The 20,820-nt window shown below is 47.2% G+C and overlaps 1 protein-coding gene across 2 annotated transcripts in view; it reads left to right on the top strand.

The window, feature by feature from the left end:
• LOC124017968 (GDP-mannose 4,6 dehydratase-like) overlaps nucleotides 1-20,820 on the top strand; it is a 104,428-nt gene that overhangs the window by 21,416 nt on the left and 62,192 nt on the right. Inside the window, exons 2-5 of one of the 2 annotated variants that reach the window (XM_046333213.1) lie at nucleotides 5,698-5,742; nucleotides 8,414-8,501; nucleotides 8,828-8,848; nucleotides 10,827-10,936. In XM_046333213.1, coding sequence (XP_046189169.1) covers nucleotides 5,698-5,742; nucleotides 8,414-8,501; nucleotides 8,828-8,848; nucleotides 10,827-10,936 — 264 coding nt within the window. The remainder of the gene's footprint in view (nucleotides 1-5,697; nucleotides 5,743-8,413; nucleotides 8,502-8,827; nucleotides 8,849-10,826; nucleotides 10,937-20,820) is intronic. The other variant, XM_046333214.1, reaches the window with a different exon arrangement.

Raw genomic sequence — 20,820 nt, 5'->3', positions numbered from 1 at the left:
CCTGTCTGATACAGGTTTGCTGTACATGACTCACGCCCCCTTCAGGTGTATCTCACACACTGCACCCTGAGAACAGAATGTATCGTTATTCACTAATCAGACTCCCACAGATATAATAGCTTGTTTAAAAACATGCTTTGCAAGAAGCACGATTTCTCTAATAATCCTGTTTACATGGACACATCTGAAATCAGGCTACCTGTTGAGATTTACATAAATGCAAAAATTGCCAATCAAAATAACATAAGAGGGAGGCTCGCGCTACTGGTGCACGGCACATGGCCATATCACAGACGCTGCTGGAACACAGATTACGCTGTTTACATGTCCTAATTATTCTAAAGATTGCTCAGAAAACCAGATGTTTTAATCGGCGTGTATAGACAAGCAGAGTTGTTTTTACATGACTATTGCCATAATTAGTTTAATATCGAATTATTAGTGTGCATGTAAACATACTCCGTGACAGAGATGATCAGTCAGATCCTCCAATCCCTTGACCCCTGACCCAACTGTCACCTTTCTGACCAATGGAATTTGTGTTTTGATCTAGTTGCTGAAGAGCTGTCTGATTGTGGTGTTTTGGCCCAAAATGAGATCCGGGGGGGCTTTTCTGGTCTAGAGAGGGCCTCACTGGGAGCACTGGGTGTGCTGTTCAGATAGTGTGTGCATGCATCTGCCCACCTCCCCTGGCTCCCCATAACAGGAAACGAGCGGTGAGGCCAGGGTTTATGGACTAAAACGGCCTCAGAAGAGCCTCTTGTTTTCAAACATTAAACCAACTCTTCATGTTTTTTTCAGTAATTCATTTGGCACGTTGATGTTTGACATTGGCACAGGGTCAGGAAAACATGACAGGACCCGGGGGACAGGGCATTGAATGGCACAGGGTCAGGAAAACATGACAGGACCCGGGGAACAGGGCATTGAATGGCACAGGGTTATGGAAAACATGACAGGACCTGGGGGACAGGGCATTGAATGGCACAGGGTCAGGAAAACATGACAGGGCATTGAATGACACAGGGTCAGGAAAACATGCCAGGACCCGGGGGACAGGGCATTGAATGACACAGGGTCAGGAAAACATGCCAGGACCCGGGGGACAGGGCATTGAATGGCACAGGGTCAGGAAAACATGACAGGACCCGGGGGACAGGGCATTGAATGCCACAGGGTCAGGAAAACATGACAGGACCCGGGGGACAGGGCATTGAATGCCACAGGGTCAGGAAAACATGACAGGACCCGGGGGACAGGGCATTGAATGGCACAGGGTCAGGAAAACATGCCAGGACCCGCGGGACAGGGCATTGAATGGCACAGGGTCAGGAAAACATGACAAGACCCCGGGGACAGGGCATTGAATGCCACAGGGTCAGGAAAACATGACAGGGCATTGAATGGCACAGGGTCAGGAAAACATGACAGGGCATTGAATGCCACAGGGTCAGGAAAACATGACAGGACCCGGGGGACAGGGCATTGAATGCCACAGGGTCAGGAAAACATGACAAGACCCCGGGGACAGGGCATTGAATGGCACAGGGTCAGGAAAACATGACAAGACCCCGGGGACAGGGCATTGAATGCCACAGGGTCAGGAAAACATGACAGGGCATTGAATGGCACAGGGTCAGGAAAACATGACAGGGCATTGAATGGCACAGGGTCAGGAAAACATGACAGGACCCGGGGGACAGGGCATTGAATGCCACAGGGTCAGGAAAACATGACAGGGCATTGAATGGCACAGGGTCAGGAAAACATGACAGGGCATTGAATGCCACAGGGTCAGGAAAACATGACAGGACCCGGGGGACAGGGCATTGAATGGCACAGGGTCAGGAAAACATGACAGGACCTGGGGGACAGGGCATTGAATGGCACAGGGTCAGGAAAGCATGACAGGACCTGGGGAACAGGGCATTGAATGGCACAGGGTCAGGAAAACATGACAGGACCTGGGGAACAGGGCATTGAATGGCACAGGGTTATGGAAAACCTGACAGGACCCGGGGGACAGGGCATTGAATGGCACAGGGTTATGGAAAACATGACAGGACCCGGGGAACAGGGCATTGAATGGCACAGGGTTATGGAAAACATGACAGGACCCGGGGGACAGGGCATTGAATGGCACAGGGTCAGGAAAACATGACAGGACCCGGGGGACAGGGCATTGAATGGCACAGGGTCAGGAAAACATGACAGGACCCGGGGAACAGGGCATTGAATGGCACAGGGTCAGGAAAACATGACAGGACCTGGGGAACAGGGCATTGAATGGCACAGGGTTATGGAAAACCTGACAGGACCCGGGGGACAGGGCATTGAATGGCACAGGGTCAGGAAAACATGACAAGACCCCGGGGACAGGGCATTGAATGCCACAGGGTCAGGAAAACATGACAGGGCATTGAATGGCACAGGGTCAGGAAAACATGACAGGGCATTGAATGCCACAGGGTCAGGAAAACATGCCAGGACCCGCGGGACAGGGCATTGAATGGCACAGGGTCAGGAAAACATGACAAGACCCCGGGGACAGGGCATTGAATGCCACAGGGTCAGGAAAACATGACAGGGCATTGAATGGCACAGGGTCAGGAAAACATGACAGGGCATTGAATGCCACAGGGTCAGGAAAACATGACAGGACCCGGGGGACAGGACATTGAATGCCACAGGGTCAGGAAAACATGACAAGACCCCGGGGACAGGGCATTGAATGGCACAGGGTCAGGAAAACATGACAAGACCCCGGGGACAGGGCATTGAATGCCACAGGGTCAGGAAAACATGACAGGGCATTGAATGGCACAGGGTCAGGAAAACATGACAGGGCATTGAATGGCACAGGGTCAGGAAAACATGACAGGACCCGGGGGACAGGGCATTGAATGCCACAGGGTCAGGAAAACATGACAGGGCATTGAATGGCACAGGGTCAGGAAAACATGACAGGGCATTGAATGCCACAGGGTCAGGAAAACATGACAGGGCATTGAATGCCACAGGGTCAGGAAAACATGACAGGACCCGGGGGACAGGGCATTGAATGGCACAGGGTCAGGAAAGCATGACAGGACCTGGGGAACAGGGCATTGAATGGCACAGGGTCAGGAAAACATGACAGGACCTGGGGAACAGGGCATTGAATGGCACAGGGTTATGGAAAACCTGACAGGACCCGGGGGACAGGGCATTGAATGGCACAGGGTTATGGAAAACATGACAGGACCCGGGGAACAGGGCATTGAATGGCACAGGGTTATGGAAAACATGACAGGACCCGGGGGACAGGGCATTGAATGGCACAGGGTCAGGAAAACATGACAGGACCCGGGGGACAGGGCATTGAATGGCACAGGGTCAGGAAAACATGACAGGACCCGGGGAACAGGGCATTGAATGGCACAGGGTCAGGAAAACATGACAGGACCTGGGGAACAGGGCATTGAATGGCACAGGGTTATGGAAAACCTGACAGGACCCGGGGGACAGGGCATTGAATGGCACAGGGTTATGGAAAACATGACAGGACCCGGGGAACAGGGCATTGAATGGCACAGGGTTATGGAAAACCTGACAGGACCCGGGGGACAGGGCATTGAATGACACAGGGTTATGGAAAACATGACAGGACCCGGGGAACAGGGCATTGAATGGCACAGGGTCAGGAAAACATGACAGGACCCGGGGGACAGGGCATCGAATGGCACAGGGTCAGGAAAACATGCCAGGACCCGGGGGACAGGGCATTGAATGGCACAGGGTCAGGAAAACATGCCAGGACCTTGGGGACAGGGCATTGAATGGCACAGGGTCAGGAAAACATGACAGGACCCGGGGGACAGGGCATTGAATGGCACAGAGTCAGGAAAACATGACAGGACCCGGGTGACAGGGCATTGAATGACACAGGGTCAGGAAAACATGACAAGACCCCGGGGACAGGGCATTGAATGGCACAGGGTTATGGAAAACATGACAGGACCCGGGGGACAGGGCATTGAATGGCACAGGGTCAGGAAAACATGACAGGATGCGGGGGACAGGGCATTGAATGGCACAGGGTCAGGAAAACATGCCAGGACCCGGGGGACAGGGCATTGAATGGCACAGGGTCAGGAAAACATGACAGGACCCGGGGGACAGGGCATTGAATAGCACAGGGTCAGGAAAACATGACAGGACCCGGGGGACAGGGCATTGAATGGCACAGGGTCAGGAAAACATGCCAGGACCCGGGGGACAGGGCATTGAATGGCACAGGGTTATGGAATAGGGTGCCCAAATGGCACCCAACCTATCTCTGGGTACCAACTACCAAGTCAGGCTGTGCTTAGTCAGGCTTCAGTGCCACCTTCCATAGAGCTAGACCCAGAACCAAAGAGCCAGAGCCCCCTCCTGAACCACAGTGAACCCTCCTGAACCACAGTGAACCCACCTGAACCACAGTGTACCACAGTGAACCCACCCGAACCACAGTGTACCACAGTGAACCCACATGAACCACAGTGAACCCACCTGGACCACAGTGAACTCACCTGGACCACAGTGAAACCACCTGGACCACAGTGAAACCACCTGGACCACAGTGAACCCACCTGGACCACAGTGAACCCACCTGGACCACAGTGAACCCACCTGGACCACAGTGAACCCACCCGAACCACAGTGTACCACAGTGAACCCACCCGAACCACAGTGTACCACAGTGAACCCACCTGGACCACAGTGAACCCACCTGGACCACAGTGAACCCACCTGGACCACAGTGAACCCACCTGGACCACAGTGAACACATCCGGAACACAGCAAACCACTGTGAACCCACCTGGACCACAGTGAACCCACCTGAACCACAGTGATCTCTCCTTGCCAAAGCAGGGGCCTAATAGAGCTGATCCTTCATACTGTGGTGACCACTGATTCCACCTGAATTACACTGAACTCCATCCTATGATACTGGTCTATTCTGAACTGTGGTAGACGGCCCATAATGAGTGAGGTTTCATACTGATCTCTTCTGACAGTGCTTAGCTGCACTAACCTAACCATGATACACAATGAGCTACACATCCCTCGGACTTGAGTGGTGGACCATTAGAAATAGAATGAATAAAATGGTCTTGGAACCTCTGGCCTTGGCAATTTTGGCTGATAAATTCATTTGAATTATATTTGGTTGGTGTGCTATGTTTATATCCTTAGCTCACAGCTCCCATGGAGTCTATACCGAGGCTGGGGCCTCGTGATGGTTGTTGTCATTAGGAGTTGGAAAGACAGCACAAACTGATCTGGGACCAGTTTACTCCAACATTGCTTAGCCTTGGTTGGTAGACTGAAATCTACTTCTCTTCCAACTTTCTTCCTCACATCTTCCCCTCTGGTCTGGATGGCCAGAGGTCTGTGGCCAAATCACCCCCAGACCTGGAGAGGAAGTGTTGGGGGGTGGGGTTGTGTGTGGGTATGGTTGTGTGTGGGTAGGTGGAGGAGACTGGGATGGAGGTTAGGGAGAGGGAATGCCATGACTGGTTTGGAATGTTCCAGAATGTGCAGTCTGAGGGGGAGAAGAGAAGTTAGGCTACATGGGTACAAGACCTTATTGAATGGGTGAAAACACTCCAACACACACAGTCATGCATGTGTTGCTCTCTAACAGACCTGTGTGTTTTGTCTGTGTTTCAGGATGGCTCCTACCTGGCTGAGTTCCTGCTGGAGAAGGGCTATGAGGTGAGAGAGACTCCCAGGGAGAGGCTCCCAGACTGGGATACACACCCTGCCTCTCTCTTCTGTGCCTCAGTCATCCACACTGCTATACACACACATTCCCTAGATAAGCTCTATCCGAGCTGCCGAGAGAAGACTGACAGGCAGACTCACACATCAGTCACATCAGATATATATATATTTTTTAAATTGAACCTTTATTTAACAAGGCAAGTTAATTTGAACTTTTAACAAGGCACACATGTTAATTTAAATGAAGCACTATTCTCTCCAATCTCAAAAACATTTGTGAAAATAGGCTCAGTGCCGTTATCTTCACTAGGGAGGGTGCCGGACTATTGAAAACGGAGGTGCCAGTAATTGTGACACCTATTTTTTTTATTCGATTTTGTTTTATTAACTTGTTAAACAACATTGCTTTCTCTGAGCAATTGTCTTAGTATATTTTTTTGGAGCATGCAATAATATAGCTCAGTATTTGTATGATTTATTTTATACAGTCTTTTTTGCTCATCTTTATCGAGTGTGCCAATCATTTTGGACCTGCTTGTAACCTTTGTAACCTCTGTGTGACACTGGCTCTGTTAACCTCTGACCTTTAACCTCTGGGTCAGACCACTAACCAGGAAATGGCTGTTATTATATGGCCAGGAGCGAGGTCATTCATCACTTTCACCTGCTGCTGTTACACACTGTTCTCAGGAGCATAGCTCCATCAAAGTCAACATGGCCATTTGGTCACACAGTTTTACAGGGGGCTGCTGACTGAATAGGAGTACGTAGCTAAAACTCTTGCTATGTGACTTCTGTGACTTGTTAAAAGTAATTTACATCAGACACAAACATACCCACACTCTCTGTGCTAGCTCTGGATCTGTTTTCTCTGCAGTAGCTGAATGATTTCCCCTGGATGGTGAGCAGTATCCCCCCGCCCCACACTTTTACGCATTTTATTTAGCAGATGCTTTTATCCAGAGTGAAATTCAATTAGTACATTTAACAAAGGTAGGTAAAACAACCACGTATCACCATCATTGCACGTAAAGCCTTCTTCAAAATAGCCAATATCTTCACAATCAGGGGGGATCATCGAGGCGCAGGCAGGAAGTGGAGAGTGAATAAAGGAAGTGAGGTCCGGGCACGATGTCTTCTCAGTAATGTGCTCCCAGTCATACCAGCCCTGCTCTTGTGGAACCAGCCCACAGTGGACAGGAAGTGTCTTCAGGCACCACAGGAAGTGGCTCTGCTCCAGGCTCCAGACTGGGGACTCGTTGCGAGGGGGGATGATAGAGAGACGGACAGGCAGGCAGGAAGTGGAGAGTGAATAAAGGAAGTGTGGTCAGGGCACAATGTCGTCTTAGCTGGGGAACTGGGGAGCACATTACTATCTCTTCACAACAGAGCTTCCTATGCATCCCCAGAACTCCCCCAAAACCACCTCCCTACTCCCTCACATGTAGATAGGGAGATGGGTAAGGAGAATGTTTGGAGATTGTAATGAATCCAATCTATCTCCTAGAGTCAGGGGTTGGAACCAAAATAATTTTTCAATGTTTTCGTTCTGAACAGAACTACTTTTTTTTCTTTTTTCGTTCCACTTTTCTGACCAGCAAAATAAAGTTTCATCCTCTAAACAAGGTGCATTTAGTTTCTTTCTGTTCCTTTTTTAACCTGTGAAATCAAGTGTTTTACATTTAGCTCATTAAATGACTTCACCAATCAGTGCGGATAGAGCAGGTAAGCAAGTTGTTTACATGCGTGATGGACAGACAAGTGTAGCCTATGGCACAAGATGCGACAAAAATGTTGCAGGTGGAGAAAGAGCTAGAGAGGGTTGAGGAGGAGACTTGAAACGCTGGACATCTTGTTACGACATTATATGAGTTAGGTCCACAGAATTAAACCTAGGAGGAGCGGCTTCTATGGAGGAACTTTGAATGACCTTTGAGCTAGCTAGCCAACAAGCTTGTGTGTGCAAAGCGGCACCAGAATAAAAAACACACAAAAACACACCTTTTTTGCAGTAAATCAATCCAACATGAAACGTGATAACTAGGGCGATGGTATCCTTAACTAGCATTGAAAAAGTTCATCCCTTCTTCTCTAGCTAATAAAAAATATCTCCCTATCTTCTGAATCAAGTCAGTACAGTAGCCTATGGTAACGTCACTGCAGTAGCCTATGGTAACGTCACTGCAGTAGCCTATGGTAACGTCAGTGCAGTAGCCTATGGTAACGTCAGTGCAGTAGCCTATGGTAACGTCAGTGCAGTAGCCTATGGTAACGTCAGTGCAGTAGCCTATGGTAACGTCAGTGCAGTAGACTATGGTAACGTCAGTGCAGTAGCCTATGGTAACGTCAGTGCAGTAGCCTATGGTAACGTCAGTGCCGTAGCCTATGGTAACGTCAGTGCCGTAGCCTATGGTAACGTCAGTGCAGTAGCCTATGGTAACGTCAGTGCAGTAGCCTATGGTAACGTCAGTGCAGTAGCCTATGGTAACGTCAGTGCAGTAGCCTATGGTAACGTCAGTGCAGTAGCCTATGGTTCAGAGGGGGGAGAGGCAGGTAGCCTAAACACACACTTGCAAAGATTTTGAATAATTTAGTTTATGTCTGTGTAAAACTGTGTGTATTGTGTATGTGTTGACTGTGTAGTGTGTATTCCCCCCTGCAGGTTCATGGTATCCTGCGAAGATCCAGCTCTTTCAACACTGGTCGTATTGAGCACCTGTACCAGAACCCCCAGACACACACTGAGGGAAGTAAGTACTGACCTTCAACCTTCTGACCTTCAACTCTTCTTTAGTTAGTTACAGTTCAGCTGGAGCTTTAAAGTTACTCTCTTTATATACTCATACAGTACTGTTCTTATAAAAACAATACAAATGATTTCGTAGTATAAGGTATTGTTGACAATTAAGTTGGGGTAAGCCTAGTGAACTAGGAAAATATGAACCATACTAAAAACATTGCCAGTTTTATTTTTGCTACTTAGATGTGCAGTGATAAAATGATAACAGCATTACTGTAAGTTTGTTGAGCTCCTCTAACTTATCTACATCTAACTCGTTATCATTATTATCACCAGAGGATGGAACTACAGGTGGCCGTAAGTGTCATTTTACAATTAATCAAACATCAGGTTGGTTATCTGAAATGGGAAAATCGGGGGTGTCTTCTGAACAGTAGCCTCCACTATTGCTACTCTGATTATACCCATCTCTTTAGTTGGTCTTTTTGGTGTTGATTCTGTCTCATTCACTGTAATACTGAAAAAAACGAAAAGTAAATTAAATGTAATGGTGAAAAATGCCATCTCTGTGTGCCAGTCTGAAGTTTGCTAGAGAGCATCTGGATGACACCTGTTTGAACTTATCAGTATAAAAGACACCTGTCCACAACCTCAGTCACACACCAAACTCTACTATGGCCAAGAGCAAAGAGCTGTCAAAGGACACCAGAAACAAAATTGTAGACCTGCACCAGGCTGGGAAGACTGAATCTGCAATAGGTAAGCAGCTTGGTTGAAGACATCAACTATGGGAGCCATTTATTAGGAAATGGAAGACATACAAGACCACTGATAATCTCCCTCGATCTGGGGCTCCACGCAAGATCTCACCCCGTGGGGTCAAAATGATCACAAGAACGGTGAGCAAAAATCCCAGAACCACACGGGGGACCTAGTGAATGACCTGCAGAGAGCTGGGACCAAAGTAACAAAGCCTACCATCAGTAACACACTACGCCGCCAGGGACTCAAATCCTGAGAAGAAGATTGGGAGAATGTCATATGGTCAGATGAAACCAAAATAGAAGACATCAACTATGGGAGAATTTTGGGTAAAAACTCAACTCGTTGTGTTTGGAGGACAAAGAATGCCGAGTTGCATTCAAAGAACACCATACCTACTGTGAAGCATGGGGGTGGAAACATCATGCTTTGGGGCTGTTTTTCTGCAAAGGGACCAGGACGACTGATCCGCGTAAAGGAAAGAATGAATGGGGCCATGTATCGTGAGATTTTGAGTGAAAATCTCCTTCCATCAGCAAGGGCATTGAAGATGAAACGTGGCTGGGTCTTTCAGCATGACAATGATCCCAAACACACCGCCCGGGCAACGAAGGAGTGGCTTCGTAAGATGCATTTCAAGGTCCTGGAGTGGCCTAGCCAGTCTCCAGATCTCAACCCCATAGAACAATATTTGGAGGGAGTTGAAAGTCCGTGTTGCCCAGCAACAGCCCCAAAACATCACTGCTCTAGAGGAGATCTGCATGGAGGAATGGGCCAAAATACCAGCAACAGTGTGTGAAAACCTTGTGAAGACTTACAGAAAACGTTTGACCTCTGTCATTGCCAACAAAGGGTATATAACAAAGTATTGAGAAACTTTTGTTATTGACCAAATACTTATTTTCCACCATAATTTGCAAATAAATTCATAAAAAATCCTACAATGTTATTTTCTGGATTTTTTTTCTTATTTTGTCTGTCATAGTTGAAGTGTACCTATGATGAAAATGACAGGCCTCATCTTTTTAAGTGGGAGAACTTGCACAATTGGTGGCTGACTAAATACTTTTTTGCCCCACTGTATGTGAATCTGATCATCTTTGCCCAGATGAGGCAAAACTCCATTGAGAAGTGATTCACTGAATCCAGTGCTTGAATCCAGTCAACTGACAAGATTCACTCAACTTTACGGGAACAGAAAACCCCAAAGGTCACCCACCCAAATGATCTTCCTGTTAACGTAGTATCATCTACTCAAACTGTAAGTTTGTTTCAGGTAGTGTGATGTCGAGCTTTTCAACAGGTGTGGGTCAGTTCTTTCCAGGTTTTGCTTTTGATCAGTAATGATCTGTAATAGTTTTTATAAGCTATCATTGTCTTCTGACAGGTGCCCTCACCCTGACATAACACAATGAATATATATCTTATCCTGTGGTGTTGGTGAGCTCTTTATGGTACCTGGGTGAGGCGTAGGTGTATAGTTATTATTGCCCTTAGTAAGAGTTTGTGTGTGTGTGTGTGTGTGTGTGTGTGTGTGTGTGTGTGTGTGTGTGTGTGTGTGTGTGTTTCTCAGACATGAAGCTACACTATGGGGACCTGACAGACAGTACTTGCCTGGTGAAGATCATCAACCAGGTCAAACCTACAGAAATCTACAACCTGGGAGCCCAGAGCCACGTCAAGGTAGGACATCTACTTCCACAATGCTTTACATTAGACTTTATTCACACCATGAACATGATAGTTCTTAATCAAGGCTAGCTCGGGGCGGCAGGGTAGCCTAGTGGTTAGAGCGTTGGACTAGTTACCGGAAGGTTGCAAGTTCAAACCCCCGAGCTGACAAGGTACAAATCTGTCGTTCTGCCCCTGAACAGGCAGTTAACCCACTGTTCCTAGGCCGTCATTGAAAATAAATTGTTCTTAACTGACTTGCCTGGTTAAATAAAGGTCAAATAAAAACAACTTTCCTCACGTTTATTCGAGCATAGGGAAAATAGCCTTGACTTTTGGCGTAATGAGTTTGAATTCCCTCTGTGAATGTTTTTTAAAATACTTTTATTTGTATTTTTTTCCATTTGTATTGACTGCTACGTGGGTCATAATATTGTTAAACTAGAAACCCAAGCTGAAACATGGTAATCGGGGCTGTAAATCTGGAGAGGATATTGGGGTTGATGAGGCAGGATGTAGTGGTTCTTGTGTGTGTGTGTTTGTCTGTGCGTGTGGCACAATGTCCCTTTTGTTGGAGATCTCCTCCAGTGGATCCCAGGAGAAACCTGTGTAACGCCTACACCTCCTGTACTGCCCCTGCAGACGCTGGGATCTGAACAACACAAAGAACCGCATTCTCTGTGTGTGTGTGTGTGTGTGTGTGTGTGTGTGTGTGTGTGTGTGTGTGTGTGTGTGTGTGTGTGTGTGTGTGTGTGTGTGTGTGTGTGTGTGTGTGTGTGTGTGTGTGTGTGTGTGTGTGTGTGTGTGTGTGTGTGTGTGTGTGTGTGTGTGTGTGTGTGTGCGCGCGCGCGCGTGGTGCATTTTTGAGAGAGGGAGACCATGACTTTGCTCTAAACCACCTATGTGGACGATCCTTCCTGGACCCAACATGGACACATACATACAGAGTAGTTTCTGTATTTCTTTGTTTGTTCACTAGTGAGCCTATGCCATCCCAGACTCCTGAGTCGCTGGCTGGCTAATAGACGAGCCCTCTGGATTACAAGCAGGAAACCATAGTGACGTTTCCAGTCTCACCAGAGAGGAAAATACTCATCTCTCATCTCATCTCTCTACCTCACTCCCTCTCTCTGTGTCAGAGCATTGTATTTTGTTATTTGCAGGGAAACCCGGAATAGTTAGCCCTGTGTGAGTCAGTCTATTAAATCCCTATATTTTTGTGCGCTCTGAGTTTGTCTGAGTGGGTGCTTGTTTCCTCAGAGAGTCATTAAGAACAGTACTGCTAGGAGGGAGTAGTTAGGGAATTGTGGACGGACACTGGAGGGCTAGGGACCCAGCCAGCTGCAACATCAAAAGACAATCACTAAAGAAACGCAGCAAACATAAGGGTTTTCATTAAGATACTTATCCCTATCTACCATAACAGGGCTTTGTTCTGAGCTCTATGTCCAGTCTAAAATGAGATAGACAGTAGGTTTATTACAGTCACTATTGCACTTCTGTCATCTCAATTTGTATTTAAAATATATTATTTAGAAACTCCCTTTTGAAATATGCATGACCAGTGTGACTACAGGTGTCGACAGGGGCTATAATGATGGTAATAAAATGATAATAAATGTTATATCAATCTTAAATACCGGCTTAGGGGATGAATAGTTTGGAAACTTGCCTTTTGAAATATGCATGATGCTGTGTGAATGCAGGTGTGGATAGGGTGTTGATATGAATGGTTAAAACATCAGTCTGAACACCGTTTCATTGTTTTCTCTTACTGAGGCGCTCTGTCAGGTACAGAGAAGGAACAAAAGACCAAAGGTGTCTGTCTAAAACAGCCAATCACCTGTAAAACAGCCATTCACCTGTAAAACAGCCAATCACCTGTAAAACAGCCATTCACATGCAGCTGTCAGGGGAGAGTGGTGGTAGTATGGAGCTGAATTATTAACACTGACTGAGGAGGGGACAAGGAGGGGGTGACGAGAGAGGGAGCGACACGGAGGGGGTGGCGAGAGAGGGAGCCACACGGAGGGGGTGGCGAGAGAGGGAGCCACACGGAGGGGGTGGCGAGAGAGGGAGCCACACGGAGGGGGTGGCGAGAGAGGGAGCCACACGGAGGGGGTGGCGAGAGAGGGAGCCACACGGAGGGGGTGGCGAGAGAGGGAGCCACACGGAGGGGGTGGCGAGAGAGGGAGCCACACGGGGGGTGGCGAGAGAGGGAGCCACACGGGGGGTGGCGAGAGAGGGAGCCACACGGAGGGGGTGGCGAGAGAGGGAGCCACACGGAGGGGGTGGCGAGAGAGGGAGCCACACGGAGGGGGTGACGAGAGAGGGAGCCACACGGAGGGGGTGGCGAGAGAGGGAGACACGGAGGGGGTGACGAGAGGGAGGGACACGGAGGGGTGACGAGAGGGAGGGACACGGAGGGGTGGCGAGAGAGGGAGCCACACGGGGGGGTGGCGAGAGAGGGAGCCACACGGAGGGGGTGGCGAGAGAGGGAGCCACACGGGGGGGTGGCGAGAGAGGGAGCCACACGGGGGGTGGCGAGAGAGGGAGCCACACGGAGGGGGTGGCGAGAGAGGGAGCCACACGGAGGGGTGGCGAGAGAGGGAGCCACACGGAGGGGGTGACGAGAGAGGGAGCGACACGGAGGGGGTGACGAGAGAGGGAGCGACACGGAGGGGGTGACGAGAGGGAGGGACACGGAGGGGGTGGAGAGGGAGGGACACGGAGGGGGTGGAGAGAGGGAGGGACACGGAGGGGGTGGAGAGAGGGAGGGACACGGAGGGGTGACGAGAGGGAGGGGTGACGAGAGGGAGGGACACGGAGGGGGTGGAGAGAGGGAGGGACACGGAGGGGGTGACGAGAGGGAGGGACACGGAGGGGGTGACGAGAGGGAGGGACACGGAGGGGGTGACGAGAGGGAGGGACACGGAGGGGGTGACGAGAGGGAGGGACACGGAGGGGGTGACGAGAGGGAGGGACACGGAGGGGTGACGAGAGGGAGGGAGCGACACGGAGGGGTGACGAGAGGGAGGGAGCGACACGGAGGGGTGACGAGAGGGAGGGACACGGAGGGGTGACGAGAGGGAGGGACACGGAGGGGGTGGCGAGTGTCAGTGTGTGATGGGTTTCCACTCCAGTGAGGGTACTGTATGTGGTGTATCGGGCCAGCCTCACGTTCAGTCAGCTAAGATAAGCAGCAGCTCATACTACAGAAAATAAAGTGCTTAAAACATCCTCTTTTATCAGCGTCCTTCTTCTCTTCTCTGCTCCTTTTATCCTTTGTTCTTTCTTCTTCTTCCCACATCCGGCTTGACTGTACAGTAGCTCCCACGCCAATGGTTTACTGAAGGCTGGGTTTACCGCGCCTGTTTTCCTCAAATCTGGGAGGGCTTGTAAAAAGCCTCGACTGTTGTTGGTTTTGTTTGTCTTTGTAGTTGTATTTCTTATGGATCCCCATTATCAATCTTCCTGGGGTCCAGCAAAATGAAGGCAGTTATACATTTAAAACATTACAATACATTCACAACATATTTCACATGACTAGTGAGTAGTCATATTCTGTAATGTGACGTCTGTGTTGGTAAAAGTAGTTGATTTAATGGTACCAAGTTGCATTGTGTGTGATTCTGTGTGGACTTTATAATGAATCCATTACTTTGGGATTCCCGGTGCGGTGAGGAGAGGATTTGCCCTGGCTATTACCTGTGGTTTGGGAAGTCATTGCCTATTTGCTTTTGTTTTGTTCTTGAAGGCATCCTAAAATGCACCCTAGGGAGTAGACCTGGAGGATACAGTAGGGTTTAAGAGCCAAACAACCTCGTTGTTTAACCACAGAGAAACAGTTATTTAATCCATCTACACATTTCCCTATTTCTCTAAGTATACTATTTAATTATACGGTGGTACAGTTAAATGTTCTAGTATCACTACAGCCTCCCCACTACCCCACATCATCAAGGCTGAAGATAACATGCCCTGGGCATAGTGTGATGTCTGATTATACGAGCTGCTTTATGCCAGATGAGAGCAGAATGCTTTGTGTTGTGTTCCCCTTAACACCCCATTGGCTAGGTTTACCCGCCCTCTCTGATTGGTGTTTACATTACCATCCTCCAATCATCCCCTCTGGTGGCAGGCTCAGCTCTGTGTGTGTGTGTGTGTGTGTGTGTGTGTGTGTGTGTGTGTGTGTGTGTGTGTGTGTGTGTGTGTGTGTGTGTGTGTGTGTGTGTGTGTGTGTGTGTGTGTGTGTGTGTGTGTGTGTGTGTGTGTGTGTGTGTGTGTGTGTGTGTGAGAAACTGCCTCATTCCATGCCTAAATAATTAGATTATATTGAGATTTCTTTGCTTATGACAAATGGAGAGCGAGGCAGCAGAAAAAACTTATATTTTACTCTGGCCATAGTTCCTATTCCTTACATGAACAAGACAGACTGGCCTGATTTGCCCTTGTTGTCTACTCACTGTGGTCAGTCAGTCTAGCTCGGCCCCTGAGCAGTCAGGAAGGCAGAGACACCTATAGGCATGTTTTGAAAGGTTGGTTCTTGGTGGACTGGGCTGGCTTCACTAGGGTGAAAGTTAACTTTAAATTAAGAATAGACTGCTCCATGCCAAGATAAGCAAGTCTGTCCTTTCCGTGCTCAGTGATTTGAAATGAGGGGAGAGGTTTTTGTTGTACTACTCTATGGGACAGATTTATACAGCATCTGCAAAAATGGTATATTTTATTTTTAAGCCCGGAAACATTGTCTTGACTTTTACTTTACATTTATACGTTTTTTTCTTTCTGTTAATTAGGAGGTGCGAAGTTACTTTTAGTAAATCGCTATGAGAGTGATTTTTATTGAATGATTGACAGACAGTGTGTCTGACTCAGGTACTAGACTTGCCTATAGAGAAAAGCCTATTACTACAGTGTATATTACTACAGTGTACAGTGTAAGACCTTAGTTCCTCCTGTGACAGATAGATGGCAGCAGGGAGGGAGAATTTTATTTGATTTAACCTTCAAATAAATTCTGCGTGGTTACAGGGTTAAAACAGAATCCACTCAAGGTCAACAGTTCAGGCATTTAAATCTGAATGGTTAATGTTAGGGTTATGCTTTGGAAGGCTTGGACAATATTTGTAGTTTTTTTAAAGCGCAGAGGAAGGCGTACAGTATATCGACATTGACAGTACCTTTTTCAAACGACCAACATCTATTTCTAGTGGTCAGGCTGTGCATGGCATGCAGTATGAGGCAAATGAGTCTCCTTGATAGGGCCCTTCTTGTCTATCATCAGTACAGACTCATTCATCCACATACACACACACATGGTGACAGCAGCTCATTTAGTAGATGTGTAGAGCTTACACACTTTGTGCAATACACACTAAGGCTTCCTTTACTAAAGAGGTGTAATGGGTTGTTTGTGTAATTTTCTAGTTTGTTTTGAGTTTTCCTTCCGAGTTTTGGCTGCGGCTGGCTTGATTCTTAGCCCATGAGCTGGTTGAGCTCTATTACCGTACAGCTTAAATGTACGTCTATGAATTAAACTGCAATACAAATATAAAATGGTAATACCAGTGTTGTAATTCTTCCTTAGAAGAATCATCTTCCTTAGTTAAACATGTGTTATTTGTTTTATTTGTGTGTGTGTGTGTGTGTGTGTGTGTGTGTGTGTGTGTGTGTGTGTGTGTGTGTGTGTGTGTGTGTGTGTGTGTGTGTGTGTGTGTGTGTGTGTGTGTGTGTGTGTGTGTGTGTGTGTGTGTGTGTGTGTGAGAGAGAGGGTCATTTGCTGCATTACTAACTTAATTCACTGTAATGTGTTGTGATCTCACTTAGGGCTGGGAGATATGGCCAAAATATTATATCATGGTATTTAAAATTAAAAAAATTGGGCTGTCTGACTGTATTTGACTGTTTAAAAAAAAAGTTTTTGAAGAATAATAGTAGTACATTTGCTTCATGAGTAGTGAGGGATCCTAGGGTGCTTTATGATTAGTGAGGGATCCTAGGGTGCTTTATGAGTAGTGAGTGATCCCAGGGTGCTTTATGAGTAGTGAGTGATCCCAGGGTGCTTTATGAGTAGTGAGTGATCCCAGGGTGCTTTATGAGTAGTGAGTGATCCCAGGGTGCTTTATGAGTAGTGAGTGATCCCAGGGTGCTTTATGAGTAGTGAGTGATCCCAGGGTGCTTTATGAGTAGTGAGTGATCCCAGGGTGCTTTATGAGTAGTGAGTGATCCCAGGGTGCTTTATGAGTAGCGAGTGATCCCAGGGTGCTTTACGAGTAGCGAGTGATCCCAGGGTGCTTTATGAGTAGTGAGTGATCCCAGGGTAAAAGTTACAGGGTTTTGGGTGACAGGCCAAATTTCTTCACTTGAAGAAACCCTGTTGAGCCTTCTTCATCACACTGTCTGTGTGGGTGAACCATTTCAGTTTGTGTACGCCGAGGAACTTTAACAAAACTTTCCACTGCTGTCCCTTCGATGTAGATAGGGGGGGTGCTCATCTCCTTTATTTTGTTGACGTTGAGTGAGAGGTTGTTTTCCCGAGTGCCCTCACCTCCTCCCTGTAGGCTGTCTCGTCGTTGTTGGTGATCAAGCCCACTACTGTTGTCATCTGCAAACTTGATGATTGAGTTGAAGGCGTGCATGGCCACGCAGTCGTGGGTGAACAGGGAGTACTGAGAGGGCTGAGTACACACCCTTGTGGGGCCACAGTGTTGAGGGTCTCTCAAAGCACTTCATGATGCCAGAAGTGAGTGCTACGGGGCAGTAGTCATTTAGTTCAGTTATATTTGCTTTCTTGTGTACAAGAACAATGGTAGCCATCTTGAAGCATGTGGGGACAACAAACTGGGATAGAGAGCGATTTAAATATGTCTGTAAACACACCAGCCAGCTGGTCTGCGCATGCTCTGAGGACGTGTTTAGGGATGCAGTCTGGGCCAGCAGCCTTGCGAGGGTTAACCAGTTGAAATGTTTTACTCACGTCAGCCATTGAGATGGGGGCTCAGTCTTTGTTAACGATCAGCGACGGTGCCACTGTATTATCCTCAAAGCAAAGAATGTGTTTAGTTTTAGTTTGTCTGAAAGCGTGACGTCTGTATCTGTGACGTGGCTGTTTTTGTAGTCCATGATGTCCTGTAGACCCTGCCACATACGACTCGTGTCTGAGCTGTTGAATTGCGACTCCACTTTGTCCTGACATTTTGATTGTTTGGTTGCCTTGCGGAGCGAATAACTACACTGTTTATATTCAGCCATATCTCCAGATGTCTTTCCATGGTTACATTTTTTACATTTTTTATTTCACCTGTATTTAACCAGGTAGGCCAGTTGAGAACAAGTTCTCATTTACAACTGCGACCTGGCCAAGATAAAGCAAAGCAGTGCAACACAAACAACAACACAGAGTTACACATGGAATAAACACATGTACATGGAATAAACAAATGTACATGGAATAAACAAATGTACGATCGGTTAGCTGCTCAGATAGCTTATGTTTAAAGTTAGTGAGGGAGGGAGATATAAGTCTCCAACTTCAGTGATTTTTGCAATTCGTTCCAGTCATTGGCAGCAGAGAACTGGAAGGAAAGGCGGCCAAAGGGGGTGCTGGCTTTGGGGGTGACCAGTGAGAGATACCTGCTGGAGCGCATGCTATGGGTGGGTGTTATTGTGACCAGTGAGCTGAGAAAGCGGAGCTTTACATAGCAAAGACTTATAGATGACCTGGAGCCAGTGGGTCTGTCGACAAATATGTAGAGAGGACCAGCCGACGAAAGGGTACAGGTCGCAGTGGTGGATGGTATATGGGGCTTTGGTGACAAAACACATGACACTGTGATAGATTGCCTTCAGTTTTCTGAGTAGAGTGTTGGAGGCTATTTTGTAAATGACATCGCCCAAGTCGAGGATTGGTAGGATAGAGCAACATAGGGTAGCCTAGTGGTTAGTGTTGGACTAGTAACCGGAAGGTTGCAAGTTCAAACCCCCGAGCTGACAAGGTACAAATCTGTCGTTCTGCCCCTGAACAGGCAGTTAACCCACTGTTCCTAGGCCGTCATTGAAAATAAGAATTTGTTCTTAACGGACTTGCCTAGTTAAATAAAGGTTAAAAAAAATATATATATTTTTTAAATAGGACAAGCAAGACGTAGCATAGAGACAGAGCAACATAGGACAAGCATAGAGACAGAGCAACATAGGACAAGCAGAGACAGAGCAACATAGGACAAGCAAGACGTAGCATACAGACAGAGCAACATAGGACAACAGACAGAGACAACAATAGGACAAGCAAGACAAGCAAGATGTAGCATACAGACAGAGCAACATAGGACAAGACAGAGCAACATAGGACAAGCAAGACGTAGCATACAGACAGAGCAACATAGGACAAGCAAGACGTAGCATACAGACAGAGCAACATAGGACAAGCAAGACGTAGCATACAGACAGAGCAACATAGGACAAGCAAGACGTAGCATACAGACAGAGCAACATAGGACAAGCAAGACGTAGCATACAGACAGAGCAACATAGGACAAGCAAGACGTAGCATACAGACAGAGCAACATAGGACAAGCAAGACGTAGCATACAGACAGAGCAACATAGGACAAGAAGCATACAGACAGAGCAACATAGGACAAGCAACATAGGACAAGCAAGACGTACATACAGACAGACAGAGCAGAGCAACATAGGACAATAGCATACAGACAGAGACCATACTGACAGAGCAACAGGACAAGCAAGATGTAGCATACAGACAGAGCAACATAGGACAAGCAAGACGTAGCATACAGACAGAGCAACATAGGACAAGCAAGACAGACAGAGCAACATAACATACAGACAGAGCAACATAGGACAAGCAAGACGTAGCATACAGACAGAGCAGGACAAAAGTGTTTCCAGACAGCAACATAGGACAAGCAAGCTACAGACAGACAACATAGGACAAGCAAGGAATACAGACAGAGAAACATAGGACAAGCAAACACACAGCTAGGGACCAAATCTGATTGACCTTTAGCCATGTCTTCATGCATTTTGTGAAAGTGTGATATGTGGTGCAGTTGTGTGTCTGATGGCAGTGTATTCCAGACATGGGAAGCTCTCACAGCGAAAGCGGATTTACTAAAGGTGCTTTTCCTTAAGGGAACTAACTATACACCTCTCATGGCAGACCTTGTGGATCTGCTGCCATATGTCTGGGTTTTCTGTTTAACAAAACTACTGAGTGGAGGGGGAGCCAGGCCATTTAGGATCTTGAATACAAGACATGTGTCTGTGTATTGCACAAGATTTTCCCCACTCAGGAGCTCATGCTTTCTGAGGATGTAACAGTGATGATTGCTATTGGGCTTCCTATCAAGCACTTTGAGAGCCTGTTTGTAGACAGACTGAATAGGTTTTAATGTTGTAGGAGCAAGCTTGGGCCCAATTAGTCAAGCAGTATGTTAAGTGGGGGAGTATCATAGATTTGAAGTACAGTTTTGCTACCTCTGTACTCAAACAATTTTGTATAAATTGGAAATTAGCTAGGTTGAATTTGGTTATTTGAATGACCTTTTTCACATGCTTTTTAAAAGAAAGGTTGGAATCAAGTACACTAACTCAATCTGTGTTTTAGAGCAACAAGTCACCCTGGTTGGCCCTTTAACTAGCTGTGTAAGGTCAAAGGTATTAGTGAATCATTTGAGGGTTTTCCTACAAGACTTGTCTTCATAATTAATGTTAAAATCTCCAATTAAGATGACCTCAAAATCACATTCCCTAAGCATGTTATTAAACTGATCAAAAAACACACTTTTGGTGGAAGGTGGCCTATACATTCCAATAAGGGTAAAAGACATTTGGGTCGACAGTGTAACGTTCAGGCAAATACATTCTAGTTCA

Source organism: Oncorhynchus gorbuscha, unplaced genomic scaffold (genome assembly GCF_021184085.1).
Source record: "Oncorhynchus gorbuscha isolate QuinsamMale2020 ecotype Even-year unplaced genomic scaffold, OgorEven_v1.0 Un_scaffold_36:::fragment_2:::debris, whole genome shotgun sequence".
Lineage (NCBI taxonomy): Eukaryota > Metazoa > Chordata > Actinopteri > Salmoniformes > Salmonidae > Oncorhynchus > Oncorhynchus gorbuscha.
Note: the sequence above shows the minus strand (reverse complement) of the source record. Positions and strands in the feature narration are given on the sequence as shown.